The sequence below is a fragment of the Lithobates pipiens genome, unplaced genomic scaffold (genome assembly GCF_037356315.1).
Source record: "Lithobates pipiens isolate NorthernLeopardFrog02 unplaced genomic scaffold, aLitPip1_a1.2 Scaffold_1, whole genome shotgun sequence".
NCBI classification, from domain to species: Eukaryota; Metazoa; Chordata; class Amphibia; order Anura; family Ranidae; genus Lithobates; species Lithobates pipiens.
This window is the reverse complement of record NW_027507685.1, coordinates 209557423-209575661: the sequence shown is the minus strand read 5'-3', so window position 1 is coordinate 209575661 and position 18239 is coordinate 209557423. Positions and strand designations below refer to the sequence as shown.

Genomic DNA, 18239 nt, shown 5'->3' with positions numbered 1-18239 from the left:
AAAAGGGGTAATTTGGGGAATTTTTGTACTGTCTTGACATGTTAGGACCTCACAAAATGAGACTGTCTGTACATCAGGTGTGATCAATTTTCAATGATTGGTACAATAGCTTGTGGACTCTAGAACTTTCACAAAGACCAAATAATATACGCTTATTTGGGGGGTTTTCACAAAAAAATGTAGCGGTATAAATTTTGGTCAAAATGTATGAAGAGAAGATACTTATTTGCAAAATATTATAACAGAAACTAAGAAAAGCACATTTTTTTTTTCAACAATTTCGGTCTTTTTTCATTTTTAGCGCAAAAAATAAAAACTCCAGTGGTGATTAAATACTACCAAAAGAAAGCTCTATTTGTGTGAAAAAAATAATAAATAATTTTTGTTTGGGTACAGTGTTGCATTGTCATTCAAATTGCGGCAGCGCTGAAAGCTAAAAATTGGCCTGGGCAGGAAGGGGTAAAAGTGCCCAGTAGGCTAGTGGTTATTGAGGCATCAGGGATCGAAAAGACCCCTGATGTCTTACCTGACCTCCAATGAAACTAATATAGTGCAGATCGCACAATTTCTTCCCTAGCCATACCGGCTGGGGAAAGTGAGACAGGTATTCGGAAGTGGTGTTCACTGGTCTCACTTCCCTCTACCTGGTGGCACCTGCCATGCTTGTCCTGGGTCTACCGATGGGTACACAGAGCCCAGAAGTCCCATGGAGCCCACAGAACCCTGGTTGAGAATGCCTCCCAGAAAACACATAAAAGGTCATGAAGTACATGAGGGGAGGGGAGAGCAAGGAATATACATACAACATTAAGAATTAGACTACCAAAACTAGTGTGTGCTGTAATTTGCCTCCAGCATTGCTCCTATTTCTTCTTACTGGAGGCTGCCATTTTTGCTGAAGCCCAAACTCCCTGAACAGCAGTAAATTATAAAGTAGAACTAAACCCCAAAAACAGTTACATTCCTGGATTCCAGGGCTTTCCAACAGTCACATTTGCTTGTGTCCTCAACCAAACTGCCAAACCATCAAATGTCTGGTGTCATAACTGATCACATGTGCAACACCATGGCAGTTGCAGATCAAACAGAAGCAGATTCCTTGGCTTTAAAGGATAAGAAAGTTTAATTCTGCTTTAACCAGTCTATTATCAGCGGATCGGCTTCTACAAATTCGGCAGTGCCTTAAAATGCCTTAAAATGGAGAGCAACTGAGCATGTGCAGAGCAGAGTGAGACCGTGTATTACTGTATTTTAAAAACTATAGACCTTAATTTGTATTGTTTTTAAATAGATATACCTGCAAAAGGGGCCAGCCTGAAATTATCTAGCAGGACTTAATTTTCTGACTAAAGTTCCACTTTATTATGGTTTTGCCTGCAATTTTTAGGGTTGGTGACATGGACTCTTTAAGTACACTGGCAGTGTTTTCTGGAAAACATTACCAAATCTGTTGTTGATGTTGCTTCTTGCCTGAAGTTGTCTATTGAGTGAACAGGAATACAGCTCTCTTATCTACCTTTAGGTCTATGGTATTCAAATACACACACACAAAAAAAAAAAAAAAACGTCTGTAGCTGAATAGCAATGTGAGCTCACTATTTCAAAATAAGGACATTTTCTGCTAATTTAGTCACCGGAAGAATTTTTGGCCAGCGGTGTTCCTGGCATGACCCACAGGTCACAATTTGGGTTCATAGCTCTTGCTGCAAGGCATAAAAAGGGAATCCTCACTCCATAAGTGACACACAGACCTACAGAGAAGCAACATGTGGTTCTCCAGTGCCATTCTGGTCCTTGTCCTGGCATGCCTGATATGCATAGCATGGCTGAAAGGGAGAACCAAAAATAAAACACTTCTGCCACCTGGACCTTCCCCGCTACCACTGATAGGTAACATTCTTCAAATCAGGCCAGATAAGTTCCTGGTAACATTGCAGAAGGTAAGTAAGATTTTAATTTCATACCAATACTTGTAAATTGGGGTTCTATGATAGAGCAGGGAAGGGTTAGATGCCCTGATTTATGATGGTCCACTCTCTCTCTCTCTCTTTTTCCTGGTGACCATTGTCAAAAAAGACAGAAAGAAATGGAAAATCCAAAATGTGCAGTCGTCACCTGTACAGGAATAGAAGGGAAATCTCCCAATGAGGACATTTGTTTTAGTGATAACGAAGAGAGAATGTTCCTCACTTTGGAGAGATTTTCGCTCACTTCCTGTTTTGTCTAAAAAAACAGGAAGTGAGGGGAAATCTCCTAAGAGGGATGCAAAATCTCTCTCCTCTCTCATGTGTCTCTCTCTCATCTCTCTTATCTCTTTAATCTCTCTCTCTCATCTCTTCCTCATCTCTCGTCTCTCTCTCTCTCTCATCTCTCTCATCTCTTTCATGTCTCTCTCATCTCTCTCTCTCTCTCTCTCTCTCTCATTTGTCTCTATCTCTCTCTCATCTCTCTCTTTTCTATGCAGTTTCAGGAGAAATACGGTCCTATTTTTACTGTATATTTTGGCTCTCGGCCGGTAGTGATGTTATGTGGATATGATGTGGCTAAAGAGGCTCTGATAGACCAAAAAGATGGATTCAGTGCAAGGGGGAAGATGCCAATGGTTCACTACGTCCTAAAAGGCTTTGGTAAGATGTCTTGTTTTTTTTGTTTATTTGCTTTTGCTGTTTTCTGTGTATTTTATGTCCTGCGGGACATGCTGAAAGTGTTCCTGTGCCCAGGCTATGGATATCAAATATTTTACATATCCCTAACCATACCTCTCTCGCTGTTTGTACTGTGAAGCAATTAATCCTCAAAAAATCACAAATGGGGACTGTAAAGTCATATGTTAGTCAGTGTCTAATAGCACCTGCTGTGTGTTTACATTAAAAGACTGGCAGGCTGCCAGAAAAAATAAGGGGAGAGGACATGTTATTTGGGTGCCATTATTGTGAACTATAAAAAAGATTTTCTCCATAATACCTTTAGATACAAAGGTGAATGAAAGCTTTTACAGTGCTTTTACTGCTTGTTTAAAATATGTTAATACAGGTTCATTTTAAAGTGTAAATATTGTCAACATGTTCCCCTTAGGCCTCTTTCACACGGGGCAGATCAGTAATGATCCGCCCCGTGATGATCCGCTCGCTCAGCGGGGATCGCTCCGTTGTCCCCGCTGAGCCGGCGGCGGACAGGGCGGTCTCCGCACACTGTGCAGGGACCGCCCTGTCAGCTCTCCGCTCTCCTCTATGGGGATCGGACGAGCACGGACCGTCTGTCCGTGTTCGTCCGATCCCCTCTGCAGACGGACAGGAAAAATAGGATTTTCCTCCGTCTGCAGAATCGGACAGTTGCGGAGGCGGACAATAGCGGGTGTCTGCGGATGCTCATCCGCAGACACCCGCTATCCCATAGGGATGAATGTATGCCCGTATTTCATCCGCAAACGGATGGATGAAATACGGACATACCATCCGCATGTGTGAAAGGGGCCTTAGTCCTTTATGACTCAAAGGCATTCCTCCTCTGGAGCCAGATGCTGTGGAGTCTCCTGAGGTCATTACTTCCCTCTGCCCTTCTCTCACCTCTTTTTCTTTCTATTTTTCCCTCATTTTAATGTATTTGATGGGGTTCTCTAGATGATCTTTTTTGATTCACTCCTGCAAATTATTTATCTATATCAGTGATTCTCAACCAGGTTTCCGTGGAACCCTAGGGTTCCTCCAGAGGTTGCTAGGGGTTCCTTCAGCATTGGGCTATTTCTGCCTCTCGGATAAGTTCCCACCGACACCATTGATCTTTTTAGCTATCTGTAAGGAGATAATTATTCCCCAAGCCCACAAGTGTAAAGAGCATTCTTCCCACTGACCATCGCACTAATGTGTCATGAGCTGTAGATTTCAAATTTTTAGCAGGGGTTCCCCGAGCCTGGAGAACTATTTCAAGGGTTCCTCTGTGTTGAAAAGGTTGAGAAAGGCTGATCTATATTGTCCTCTTGATTAACCTCTAAGCCCTTGTACACATGGTCGGACATCCTGACGGAAAATGTCCGATCGGACCTTGTTGTCGGATAATCCGACTGTGTGTGGGCTCCATCGGACTGTTTCCATCGGAATATCCGACGAACAAAGTTTTAGAGCTGGGCTATAAAACTTTCCGACAACATGATCCGATCGGACTTTGTCCGATTGTGTGTAGAGAATTCCGTTCGGAGAAAGTGCCACGCATGCTCAGATCAAATTCCTAGACCAAAGCTATTGGCTACTAGCCTGAACTTAGTTCTGTCGTAACGAAATAACGTCATCGCATTACGTACGATCGGATTTTCCGACAACTTTGTCCGACCGTGTGTATGCAACACCAGTTTCGGACAAAATCCGTCTGACAAAATGCATCAGATTTTGTTGTCGGAATGTCTGACTGTGTGTACAAGGGCTAAGACTTTACTTAAGCATGTTCACCCCTGGCTAACTGCTGTGTTAGTTGTACATCATTGTTTTGCTAGTCAACTGCTAGTGGGTTGAGTTCTTCTGCTTATACTCAGTACACCTTGTGGTTTATTTACCAAAGGCAAACAGGTTGTACATTTAGCAAAGTGCAGTTGCTCCAGAGCTCAGTAAATGAGCAGAAGTTCTTTTGACTTCCATCATCCAATCATGTGTAAGCAAAAATTCTGTACAGTATTGTGATTGGGTATTCTATGCAAAGTGAAGCTTTATCTCATTTACTAAGCTCTGGAGAAACTACACTTGTAGAGTGCAACTGCACTTTACAAAGTGCACAGTCTATTTGCCTTTAGTAAATTAACCTCTTGTCTGCTTTTGTTAAACTTTAATAAAAATATTGAACAAGAAATTTTAAATATTAGCAAAACTTTTTATATGTTGTATGGAGTGAGGAATGGTTAGTACCTCTGTCAGGTTTTTATTGCAATCTGTGTCCCCAGTACAAAGATTTGCCCTCTCTATTTGTCCTGGTGCCCATGGTTACCATGAAAGAAAGTGATGGGAAATCCAAACTTGTTTAGTTCAAGGACAGAAATAGAGGGGAAATCTTCCAATAGGGAAACATGATGACAAGAAAGTTTCCCATTGCTTTTTAGAGATCTTCTTTTATTTTCTGCTGGGTCTCTAGAACAGGAAGAAAATTTGACAGATGGAACACAGACAATTAAAAAATGGATTTAATTATGTATGTTTCATGACTTTTTTGCTCTGCGCTCTTCCTCATTTCCCCTTTTCCTACCACAATTACCCTCTCCTATTATTCTAAATCTAAAACTCTGAATCTGCTTGTTGATTTTGTAGCGTAATACTGGCAATCCCTAGTACTGACAAGTTAAAATTTATCTGTACCCAAAAGTTTTCTTTTGTGAATGGAGTGTGTAAGCCTCCACTGGGGCCTAACATTATGCTAATCCAACTGTCCCTAGCCAGCAGGGGATCTGTCCCTGACCTACCCACTATGCAGAATGCATGCCAACCCAAAGGGGGCAGTGTTTTTCATAAGCACTGCCCACATCAAAGATGGCTGCCAGATCAGTCAAGGTAGCAGCAACCAAGCTGCTCCCCCGACGACACCTATGGAGGCCTTGAAGAGAACTTGGTTTTTCCCTTGTCCTCCACCCTTCCTGCACAGGGCCCACCAAATTGCACCACCCTTGCAGGGAGGTCAAACTACATCTGCCGACAAGTGAATTATAATCTGAAGGGAAATCAACAAAAATAAACAGCTGATAGGCGTTCTAGAATCACCCTACTTAACGTTAAAAAAATTTTTTTTCAAAGTGTTACTGTTATGCCCCATACACACTATCAGATTTTCTGCTGAGTTTTTCCTTCAGATTTACCAAAACCATATAATATGAGGTCAAACCTTAGGAGTTTCAATGTGTATGCAATCAGGCAGGCCCTTCTACTACATAGTTTTGGTAAATCCGAAGGAAAAGCTGAGCAGAAAATCTGATAGTGTGTATGGGGAATTAGTGAGATTTTTCCTCACTTTATATCCTGGGACCAATATTTTTATCAAACAGGAAGTGAAGAATCCTCTCCTAAGGAGCCTCCAACTGCAGTAAAACCTGACGTGAGTTCAAATCCTTCACCACTTTTGAGGCCTGTCTAGTTCTTTGCATGCTTTGCACTCTGTCATTCTGTCCAGCCAGTCCAGCTTTTCACAACTTCTTTACTTTAGGGAACCCTTACTGAAATCAAGTCATCTGGGGGCATTGAGAAAATGCTTTATACTGTACATTGGTAGTCAGTAGGAAGAATAAAGCCATTACAGTAGTGGTCAACATGCCCCCCTTATAGATAATTAAAGAGATCTTTGGTGTCATGTTGATGGCTTTGCCAAGTGATATTGATCCTGGGACAATGCAGGCACCATCAAATGGGCGTTCAATCAGCCACAGCTCAAGAAGCCCCTTGCAACCTTTGGAGGAACCCTGGTTGAGAATAGCTGTTCTAGTCCCTTTTCATTTCTCAAAATAAATAGGAAGGATTTGACCCTTCCGATCATTTTCTCTTCTTTTAAAAAATATTTCTAAAGCATTTTATGTAAAAAGGAAAGCATTTTTGCATATTAATGATTATGCATCTTCCAGGCATAACAGGTAGTAACGGAGAACGATGGAAACAAATGCGCCGCTTTGCTCTTACAACATTGAGAAATTTTGGTATGGGGAAGAGATCCATTGAGGAGAGAATCCAAGAAGAAGCTCACTTTCTAGGAGAGGAATTCAGCAAAACCAAAGGTAAAAACACAATTTTGAAATCTGTTTAGCGCAGTGATAGACTAGTGGTCACAACGACCAATCAGCTTTCACGTAGTGATGTCACATCCGCAAAATATGTAAATTGGTTTGTTTTTGTGGTTTTACACATTTTGCACACGTAAATGTCTGTATCATGGGTTATCATAGTTCGTCAGGTTGCAAAAAGACACGCGTCCATCCAGTTCAACCAAAAAATACAACAAAAAAAAAACCCTATACAATCCCATATACACAATCCTTCAGCTACAGTTGATCCAGAGGATGCCAAAAAAAAAAAAACAAGTGCACTTTGCACTTGTAGTTTGCACTTGTAGTGCAAAGTGGATTTGCCTTTTGTAAATAACCCCCTAAGTGTGAATGGGGTTTTAGCCCTTGTACACGCGGTCGGACATTCCGACAACAAAATCCGTCGGATTTTGACCGAAACTGGTGTTGCATACACACGGTCGGACAAAGTTGTCGGAAAATCCGATCGTTCGTAACGTGATGACGTTATTTCGTTACGACGGGACTACGTTCAGCCTATAGCCAATAGCTTTGGTCTAGGAACTTGATCTGAGCATGCGTGGCACTTTGTCCGAACGGAATTCTCTACAAACGATCAGACAAAGTCCGATCGGATCATGTTGTTGGAAAATTTTATAGCCCAGCTCTAAAACTTTGTCCGTCGGATATTCCAACGGAAACAGTCCGATGGAGCGCACACACGGTTTTCCGTCGGAATGTCCGACCATGTGTAGAAGGGCTTAGAGTGTCCCCACTCTGGATGGAGGAGTAACAGAGACACCTTTGGACAGCAGCATTGTCATTCTGGGAAGAAGGTAGTGTTATGCCGCGTACACACGAGCGGATTGTATGGCGTACTTAGTCCGTCATACAATCCGACGGACAATCCGTCGTAGTTTCCACTGAACGGACTTGACCACACACGGATAGACAAACAGTCCGTCGAAAGCTTGCGTGATGACGTGTACAGCACGTACGACGGGACTAGAAATAGGAAGTCCAAGACACAGCAAAGCACCCTTCCGCCGTGTAAATCCTTTCTGGGCATGCGCCATTCTTAGTCCGTCGAACTAGCATACTGACGACCGTATTGCCCGCTGAAACCAAAGTACGACGGACAGATTTTTGGAAAAACCGAAATTCTTAGTACTCCGGACTGCACGCTGAAAAAGTCCGCTGAAGCCCACACACGAGCGGATTGTCCGCTGAAATGTGTTTCAACGGACTAAGTACGTCAAACAGTTCGACCGTGTGTACGAGGCATTAGATGCACAAGTAGATTTATATGGACTTGACTAACAAGTTTAAGTTGAAATCCAGCTAACACTTTATAAGCAGTTACAACAACAGTTTATTTTTCCTTTGGGATAAAAGTTTTACATAAATGAACAAAGGTGATCATTGTAAGCACCTCTGTCAGTGTTAAATAATTTGCCTAAGTCCTCTTTTTGTTTGGCAGTTTGGTTTGTTAAAAGTAACAGACCTACTGGTCAGATCTATAGGTTAAAAAAAAAGAAAGAAAGAAAAACCTAAACAAAAAAAAATAATGTAGCCACCACATCTAAGATCTGGTCAGCTGCAATATAATTCCTTTTTTTGTTTGTTTGATACTGTGGTTAAAGTTGAACTACCTGTAATAAAGGGAGTGACCATCGAACTTCCGGCGGAGAATTTTAGTCTTGGTTCTATTATACTGATCATAGTGGGTTGCTTGCTGTACACCCCATCCATTCATTAAATGCCTTGCATTATTATGGTACAATGACACAATTCTTATGCCACTTTAGTCTCCTCCATTTAGAGCATGCCTTTTATTCTGTGAAAAGTATGCAAAGTATGAATAAAGGAGGTGTATAGCGAGAGACACACTATTATTATTTATTATACAGGATTTATAAAGCGCCAACAGTTTGCGCAGTGCTTTACAAAATGAGGGCAGACAGCACAGTTACAAAACTGTTTAATAAAGGAGGAATCAGAGGGCTCTGCTCATTAGAGCTTACAATCTAAGAGGGAGGGACAAGTGACTGAAAAGGTAATAACCGTGGGGGATGATCTGATGGAGAAAATAAAATTACAGTTGTTAGGTGTGGGCAGGATAGGCTTTTCTGATGAGAAGAATTTTCAGGGGTCGTCTAAAAGCAAACAGAGTAGGCTATAATCGGACAGAATGGGTGGTAGGGAGTCTTATGGGATTGGAGAAGCTCTGGAAAAATACTGAAGGTAAGCATAGGAGGAGGTGACGAGGGAGCTAGAGAGCAGGAGGTCTTGGGAGGAACGAGGAGAACTGTTTGGATGGTATTTTGAGACTAGGCTAGTAATGTAGCTGAGGGCAGAGTTGTGGGTGGCTTTGTAAGTTATTGTTAGAACTTTGAATTTAATTTGTTGGGTGAGAGGCAGCCAATGGAGGGATTGGCAGAGAGGAGTAGCAGACACTGAGCGACTGGTAAGGTTGATGAGTTCGGCAGCAGCATTCATGACTAAAGGGGGGCTAGCCTATGTAAAGGTAAGTCAATGAAAATGGAGTTGGGTGAGAGATGATCAGAGACTAGGAGCTTTGTGGTGTCATTAGTTAAAAAAGGTCATATTTTGCAGATGTTGTGGAGTCCAAGCACCTTTGCATGCTGGGATGGACTGGTAGTTGTGCCATCGATCTTGACAGAGAGATCCGGGGAAGATTGAAGATGTGAGTTAGATAGTGTAGAATAGAGCCAGAGGGTGAACGTAGCATTTGTGAGGGAACAGGGTCCAGGGGACAGGTGGTTAGGTGGGCGTTAGAAAGAAGTTTAGCAACCTCGTCTACAGTGGTGGGGTTGAATGAGGGAAGTAATGAATATATCTGTGGATATGGAGTGTTAGCCTTTGTACACACGGTCGGAAATTCCGACGGAAAATGTCCGTTCGGACCGCGTTGTTGGATAATACGACCGCGTGTGGGCTCCATCAGACTTTTTCCGTTTGAAATGTCCGACCAACAAAGTTTGGGAGCTGGATATAAAATTTTCCGACAACATGATGCGATAGGACTTTGTCCGATTGTTTGTAGAGAATTCCGATCGGACAAAGTGCCACGCATGCTCAGATCAAATTACAAGATGAAAGCTATTGGCTACTAGCCTGAACATAGCCCCGTCGTAACGTACAAACGTCATCACGTTCCGAACGATCGGATTTTCCGAAAACTTTGTCCGACCGTGTGTATGCAACACCAGTTTCGGACAAAATCCGTCGGATTTTGTTGTCAGAATGTCCGACCGTGTGTACAAGGGCTTAGGGGAGAAAGTATCTGTACAGAGTAGATCTCCCAAATTATTTCAATCCTATGTTTGAAGTGATTGCCGATCTCCTGGGTAGTGAGTGAGTTAGTGGGTGGAGGCAGTGGAGGACAAAGAAGAGAGTTGAAGGTAGAGAAGAATTGGTGGGGACTGGATGAGAAGGTGTTAATGAAAATGATAAAGTAGCTCTGCTATGATCAATGTATACTAAGACTGTAAGATTTTGCTCCCGAAGTTTGGTAGTCACATTGCCGTCCAGGCCGAATGAAAGTAAGTCTTCATTTACACTTGTAGCTAGGGGTTTGTAAAACCATGCAGTTAAAATGCAGTTTTACTCCCCCCTCCACCTGTCTGCCTGAACCTGGGCATGCCGTGCTCAGGGCTATACACCTGCTGCTATGTACTCAGCTGACATTTATGCCGTTGAACGTGACCAATGCAAGTCTATGGAGCTACACCGCAACTGCCCCGCAACGCACGCATGGCACGGTAGTACATCATGTAGAAGGGTAAATCCAGTGGTGAGAAGGCCACATAAAGGAGGAGGTGACCAATGCAGATCATTCTTCAAAGGTCACTGCACATGTGGATGAGCACTAAGAGTTTTACTAAATGCAGCAGCCAGTGATGGGACACTCATCATTATCGGTCATTTATTTTTACATAGCAAAAAAAATAAAAAATTCCTTGGGTCCAGTTTTAAAGTACAACTATAGGCAAAACTTTTTTTTTTTTTTTGGATAGAGTAAGGGAAGGTTATAACCCCAGATTTTTTTTTTCGCCATCTGTGTCCTATTGTGGAGATTTCTCTTCACTTCCTGTCCCATAGCCAAACAGGAAGTGATAGGAAATCCCTGCAAATGAAGGGAACTCCTTGGGGACCCCCAGATCACCAGAACTAGTGTCCCCATAAGAAAATGTTTCCCCTATTACATTTTTGGGGACAACCTAAAATGTGGGATTTTCTTTTACTTCCACTTTCAATGATAATGGTAAACAGGAAAATAGAGAGGGTGAATCTCCCCCATGGGGGCACAGAAAGCAATAAAAACTGACAGGGGTTCCAATATCTCTCCGCTATTCAAAACAAAACAAAAAAAAAAGAAGTTTTGCCTTTAGTTATACTTTAAATACTGGAGTTTACTAATAAATGTGTGAGCACAAAATAGTTAACCTGTTTTGAAGGTTCTCTTCTTCGCCAAGGCTAAAGACTTAAAATTGATAGATTACGATGGAACAGGAGTGGCAGAAAGAACTTTTCTTATGATATCCAGCCAATACCCCTGAAGAAAATCTAGACTCTTTTGATCAAAATAAGGGCTTTCACCTGGATATTGTATAAGAATTCGTTTTGAACCCATGATTAACAGTATTTTATTGTATGGTTTATATATCATACCGGAACCACATATTTTAGGATATCCCATGGTAATTACTTTTAACCACATATAAATAAAATTATATTCTTATAAAGATGTTTCATTTTTGGTTGCTGCCTCAAACTCCCAAGGGATATTGGTAGTGTGCTTAAGGAACTTTTCTTTAGGAGAAGCAGAGGCTGTGTTTGGTTCTCATCGATGCATTTCAAACTCTTGCGCTTTATAGGAGAGCCATTTGACCCGACCTTCTTTCTGAGCTGCGCTGTATCTAACATCATCTGCTCCATCGTATTTGGGAGGCGCTTTAATTACAGCGATCAACATTTCTTATCGTTGCTTCGTAATATTAATGGGATCATTCGCCTTATGAACTCTACTTGGGGCTTGGTAAGTAATACGTGAGATATTTTACATGAGATATTTGAACCTTATTTATTAACTAATATCAAGTTCTCTGATCCCACAATTCAGATGTGGTCAGTCATTTATAGTCAGGACAAATAGAGTCAATTTTCACTATTGTAAAAGTAATCTGTGTGAAGCAGCTGAAACCATGCAAAACATTTATCTTTGAAAGCAAAGATCTCTAGGTACTACAGGACACAGCGGTGGCACAAGGTTGACAGGAGGAACCTCAACTCCTATTCTCAGCTAGCAGTGGTGGGTTAAGCTTGGCAGAAGAACTGACAAGCCGCCCCTTGGAAAGGTGAATATTCAACATCTTTCTTGGGGTGGGGTTATTGCAGTTTTTGTATGTTAACAAACTTCCTCCCGCCACGCTATAGCTGAAAGATGGCTACAGCGCGGGCCTTAATTTCCAGGAGGGCATCCATAGACGTCCTCCCGAGCATCACAGATCAGAGTAAGGGGCCGATCCCAGCCCCTTACCACATGATCAGCTGATCACATGATGTGAACAGAAGATCAGTAATCTGTGTTTTTTTTCCTCACACTGTCAGCATTAGGGGAAAAAAAGCTGATCACCGGCTTCTGTCAGAGGGACCTTGTTCCCTTACTGCCTCATCTGTGCCCACCAGTGCCACCTGCCAGTGCAACCTTCCAGTACCCACCAGTGCCACCTACCAGTGTCCATCAGTGCCACCTACCAGTGCCCACAGTGCCACCTAATTTTGCCCACCAGTGCCACCTATCAATGCCCACCAGTGCTGCCAATCAATGCTCATCAGTGCTGCTTATCAGTGTCACCTACCAGTGCCTTCCAGTGCCAACTATCAGTGCCGCTTATCAGTGCCGCTTATCAGTGCCACCTATCAGTGCCCTTCAATGCCGCCCATCAGTGCCCATCAGTGCCACCTATCAGTGCCGCCTTATCAGTGCCCATCAGTGCAGCCTATCAGTTCCCATCAGCACAGCCTATCAGTGCCCATCAGTGCAGACTCATCAGCGCACATCAATGAAAGAGAAAAATTACCTGTTTTCAAAATCTTATAACAAACTATGAAACTGTTTTTTGAGGGTTTTTTTCAAACTTTTTTGTATTTTTTCGTTTTTTTAGCAAAAAGATAAAAAAAAAAAAAAAAAAAACAGCAGTGATTAAATACCACCAAAAGAAAGCTCTAGTTGTGTGAAAAAAATGATAACATTTTAATTTGGGTACAGCCAATGGCTGGATACAATTTAAAGTAGTTATAAACCTCAGACATGAAATATGAACCAAACATATCCCTCTATATTGTGTACTTGTCTTAATCCAGAGAATTAAGTGTCCTCTGCTATCAACATGAATATTTAGAAAAGAACATGACACTTCTGAAAGGTTTCCTGACACCAAGAGAAAAATGGTGACAGGGGAGGGACCTCCAGCTGATTGACAGCCTTGGCTCTATTCCTGTGAGCTGTGTGGAATAAGCTCCCATAACTCTTCTCACTGAGCTCTGCAGAGTGTAGTGTCAGCTCCCTGCCATCTTTTATCTGAACTCTCAGACAGACTTTATAAATTCTGCACTTTGAACAGATGTAGAAAAGAGAAGACTGCAGATAGATAAGTACAACTTATGTAGGAGGATTTGTTTCATCTCTGTGTATCGCCTGAGACCAGTCACTTCACTGGGTGTATGTAAGGATTTACAAGCACTTTAATTGTGTTTAGCCTCTGCACAAGCTGTTTATAAAGGAAATATGCCCTGAGTGCACTTGGACTTCACCTGTATTGAGAATGAATTACCTTTAAATCTATATACTATAGAATCCTGAATTTTCTTGGTAAATAAATGTTCTCCTAATATTTTAGGTTGTTTACAACTTTGAGAGGCTCATCCGCTATGTTCCAGGACCTCCTCAGCGAGGGGTGCAATATTTACATGAGCTTAAAGCATTTGTTCGTGAGATGGTGGAAGGCAGTCAAAAGACCATGGACCCCCATTCCCCCCGCCACTTTATCGACTGTTTTCTGGAGAGGATGCAACAGGTAACGGCAAGAAGATTCTTATTCTTTTCTAAATAGAAAGCACTATATTGAGACAGAAATAAATACATAACTCTCAAGAAGGGAGGAGAGAAAAAAAAATTGATGTAAACATCAAATAATATTAATAATTATTAGCCCTTGTACACACGGTCGGACATTCTGATGGAAAATGTCCGATCGGACTGTGTTGTCGGATAATCTGACTGTGTGTGGGCTCCATCGGACTGTTTCCATCGGAATATCCGACCGATAAAGTTTTATAGCTGGGCTATAAAATTTTCCGACAACATGATCCGATCGAACTTTGTCCTATCGTTTGTAGAGAATTCCGATCGGACAAAGTACCACGCATGCTCAGATCAAATTCCTAGACCAAAGCTATTGGCTACTAGCCTGAACGTAGTCCCGTCATAACGAAATAACGTCATCACGTTACGAACGATCGGATTTTCCAACAACTTTGTCCGACCGTGTGTATGTAACATCAGTTTCGGACAAAATCCGTTGCACAAAATCTGACGGATTTTGTTGTCGGAATGTCCGACCGTGTGTACAAGAGCTTAAAGTGTGTATGTCCAGTCAAAAATTTCAGAAGGACTGGCAATGGTTCAATCAAACAGAAAGTGAGGGGGATAGTGATGGACGAACTTCCGACGGGACGTTTCGCGAACGCGAAACGCGAACGGACACAAACGTTCGCGAAAACGACCGTTCGCCGCGGGCTCCATTGACTTCAATGGGAGGCGAATTTCGCAAACCTTTAGGTCGAATTTGCGGCCACGGGGTAATTATTAGGGGGTAGCACGTAGTCCCACCACCTGGACAATAGCATAATACATGTATGAGGTGAATTTGGGATCGATAACTACAAGCATTTTTTTTTTATTTGGGAAATTGTTCTGACAATTCAGGACTATGGAGCTAATGAAGGCAATGGAGGAGAGGGAAGGTCAGGGACCAGGGTAGGCAAACAAGAGGGTGCAGGAGATACAGAGCACTGACAGCAGCACCGTAATACAGAGCACTGACATCAGCACCGTGACATACAGCGCTGACAGCAGCTCCGTGACATACAGCGCTGACAGCAGCTCCGTGACATACAGTGCTGACAGCAGCTCCGTGACATACAGCGCTGACAGCAGCTCCGTGACATACAGCGCTGACAGCAGCTCCGTGACATACAGCGCTGACAGCAGCACCGTGACATACAGCGCTGACAGCAGCTCCGTGACATACAGCGCTGACAGCAGCTCCGTGACATACAGCGCTGACAGCAGCTCCGTGACATACAGCACTGACAGCAGCTCCGTGACATACAGCGCTGACAGCAGCTCCGTGACATACAGCGCTGACAGCAGCACCGTGACATACAGCGCTGACAGCAGCTCCGTGACATACAGCGCTGACAGCAGCTCCGTGACATACAGCGCTGACAGCAGCTCCGTGACATACAGCGCTGACAGCAGCTCCGTGACATACAGCGCTGACAGCAGCTCCGTGACATACAGCGCTGACAGCAGCTCCGTGACATACAGCGCTGACAGCAGCTCCGTGACATACAGCGCTGACAGCAGCTCCGTGACATACAGCGCTGACAGCAGCTCCGTGACATACAGCGCTGACAGCAGCTCCGTGACATACAGCGCTGACAGCAGCTCCGTGACATACAGCGCTGACAGCAGCTCCGTGACATACAGCGCTGACAGCAGCACCGTAAGCAGCCCCAGGAGGAAGTCAGCACAGCACAGGGATGGTGTGATCCCCTCATAATAAGAACCCCCAGGAGGAAGTCAGCACAGCACAGGGATGGTGGGAGCCCCTCATAATAAGAACACCCAGGAGGAAGTCAGCACAGCACAGGGATGGTGGGAACCCCTCATAATAAGCAGCCCCAGTAGAAATATGACACCGCTCAACCTCTTCAAAGAGGAGGGTAGGGGCATATAGTACGGTGTGCTTTTTTGGGTCAGGGAAGTGAGCCAAATGAATTAAGAAGGTCTGTGTGCTTGATTCCAAAAATTGTTTATAGACATATACATGGTCTACTGATCACATGTGTTGAATTCCTCCGAGATCCATGCCTCATTCATTTTTAGAAATGTGAGGTAGTTAACACTGTGGTGAGCTAGGCGAGTACGCTTATCGGTCACAATCCCCCCTGCTGCGCTGAACGTCCTTTCGGACAGGACACTGGATGAGGGGCAAGCCAACAGTTCGATTGCAAATTGGGCAAGCTCTGGCCAGAGGTCAAGCCTGCCCACCCAGTAGTCTAGGGGTTCATCACTCCTCAGAGCGTCCACATCGGCCGTTAACCCAATGTAGTCGGACACCTGACGGTCTAGGCGTTCCCTGATGCTGGATCCGGATGACACCTGTCGATGGGTCGGCTGAAAGAATGACCTCATATCCGAAGTCACCAACACATCTTCAAACCGGCCTCTTCTTGCAGGCGCTGTTGGATTGGTACCCGCAAATCCTTCTCTGGGAGTGGGAATTGCTCCTCTGCCAGCGCACGCAAAAGCAGAATGCAGCATTTCTCGAAGCAAGGCCTGGAAGTGCTGCATTCTGACAGCCCTCTGCGACGGCGGTAACATTTCCGCCATTTTGTGTTTGTACCGGGGGTCTAAGTACGTTGCCACCCAGTACTGGTCCTTGACCCTCATGCTTTTTATACGGGGGTCCCTATTAAAACACTGGAGCATGAAGGCCCCCATTTGCACTAAAGTGGAAGCGGTGTGGTGGCCTGGCTCCTGCTCATCATCCAGGATAATGTCGTCCTCTTCATTCTCCTCTCCCCATCCTCGCACAACAGGGATCCCAGAAAGGTTTAAAGCATGCTCTTCTTGCTCCTGCTCATCCGCCCCGGCACCATCCTCCTCTGACTCCTCATCAGACTCCTGTTGTTGACTTGTCTCAGATAGAGTAGCCCCCCCTGGGAATTCATCCAGCATTGCGACTTCCTCATCTTCCCGCTCCTGCTCCTCCACAGCCTGATCAATGACACGACGCAATGCACGCTCCAGAAAGAAGGCATAAGGTACCATGTCACTGATGGCGCCATGGCTGCGACTGACCAGTTTGGTGATCTCCTCAAATGGCCGCAGAAGTCTGCATGTGTCGCGCATGAGCAGCCACTGGCGCGGTGAAAAAAAACCCAGCTCCCCAGAACCGTTTCTTTCGCAGAGTTCATACAGGTAGACGTTAACTGCACGTTTCTGCTGGAGCAGCCTATCAAGCATATAGAAGGTTGAGTTCCATCGCGTCGGGCAATCGCAAATAAGACGTCTGACCGGCAGATGGTGTCGCCGCTGAATGTCAGCAAGGCGAGCCATGGCCGTGTAAGATCTTCTGAAATGGGCCGAGATTTTCCTTGCCTGCCGCAAGATGTCCTGGACCCCAGGGTATTTGACAAGGAATCGCTGCACGACCAAGTTTAAGACGTGTGCCATGCACGGCACGTGCGTGATTTTGCCCTGTTTCAATGCGCTAAGCAGATTGGCACCGTTGTCACACACCACTTTACCAACTGTCAAATTGAGCGGTGTTAGCCACTCATCTGCCTGTGAACGCAAAGCTGAAAGGAGTGCCGGGCCAGTGTGGCTCTTTGCTTCCAGGCACAACAGACGCAGCACGGCATGGCAACGTCTCACCTGGCATGTGGAATAGGTTCTGGGGAGCTTGGGCGGTGCAGTGGAAGAGACGCTAGCAGCGGAAAAGGAGGAGGCAGCTGAGGAGGAGAGGGAGGAGGATGGAGTAGGAGGAGGAGAAGAAGAGTCAGGCCTGCATGCAATCCGTGGCGGTAAAACCAAATCTACACGGGTGCCACGGGTTACATGCTTGACGGCCGTCAGAAGGTTCACCCAGTGGGCAGTAAAACTGATATACCTTCCCTGCCCGTGTTTGCTAGACCACGTGTCTGTGGTCAGATGTATCTTGGCACCGACACTGTGTGCCAGAGATACATTCACTTGCCGCTGAACATGGCCATATAGCTCTGGGATGCCCTTCTCTGAGAAATACTTCCTTCCTGGGACCTTCCATTGTGGTGTTCCAATGGCCACAAATTTGCGAAAGGCCTCCGAGTCCACCAGTTTATATGGCAGTAGTTGGCGGGCTATGAGTTCTGACAAGCCAGCCGCCAACCGTTGGGCAAGAGGGTTATCCGGCGTCATCATTTTTTTACGCTCAAACATTAGGCCCACGGAAGCCTGCCTTTTTGCAGAAAAATGTGAGCTTGGCGTGATGGAAGGTGGAGTGGAGGACAATTGTGAGGAGAGAGGAGAAGGAGAAGTAGAAGACGAGGCTGGACGGTGAGAGCCTGCAGTGTGGCTTTGTGTGTTCCGTTGCTCCCACTGGGCTCGGTGATGGCTGCTCATGTGCCTTCTTAAGGCGGT

General features: G+C 44.5%; 1 protein-coding gene across 1 annotated transcript in view; it reads left to right on the top strand.

The window, feature by feature from the left end:
- The first annotated feature begins 1721 nt into the window (after positions 1-1721).
- The window catches only part of LOC143982505 (cytochrome P450 2G1-like), a 34170-nt gene continuing 17652 nt past the window's right edge, over positions 1722-18239 (top strand). The window contains exons 1-5 of the mRNA XM_077481306.1: positions 1722-1940; positions 2465-2627; positions 6587-6736; positions 11644-11804; positions 13669-13845. Coding sequence (XP_077337432.1) covers positions 1767-1940; positions 2465-2627; positions 6587-6736; positions 11644-11804; positions 13669-13845 — 825 coding nt within the window. The 5' untranslated portion in view covers positions 1722-1766. The remainder of the gene's footprint in view (positions 1941-2464; positions 2628-6586; positions 6737-11643; positions 11805-13668; positions 13846-18239) is intronic.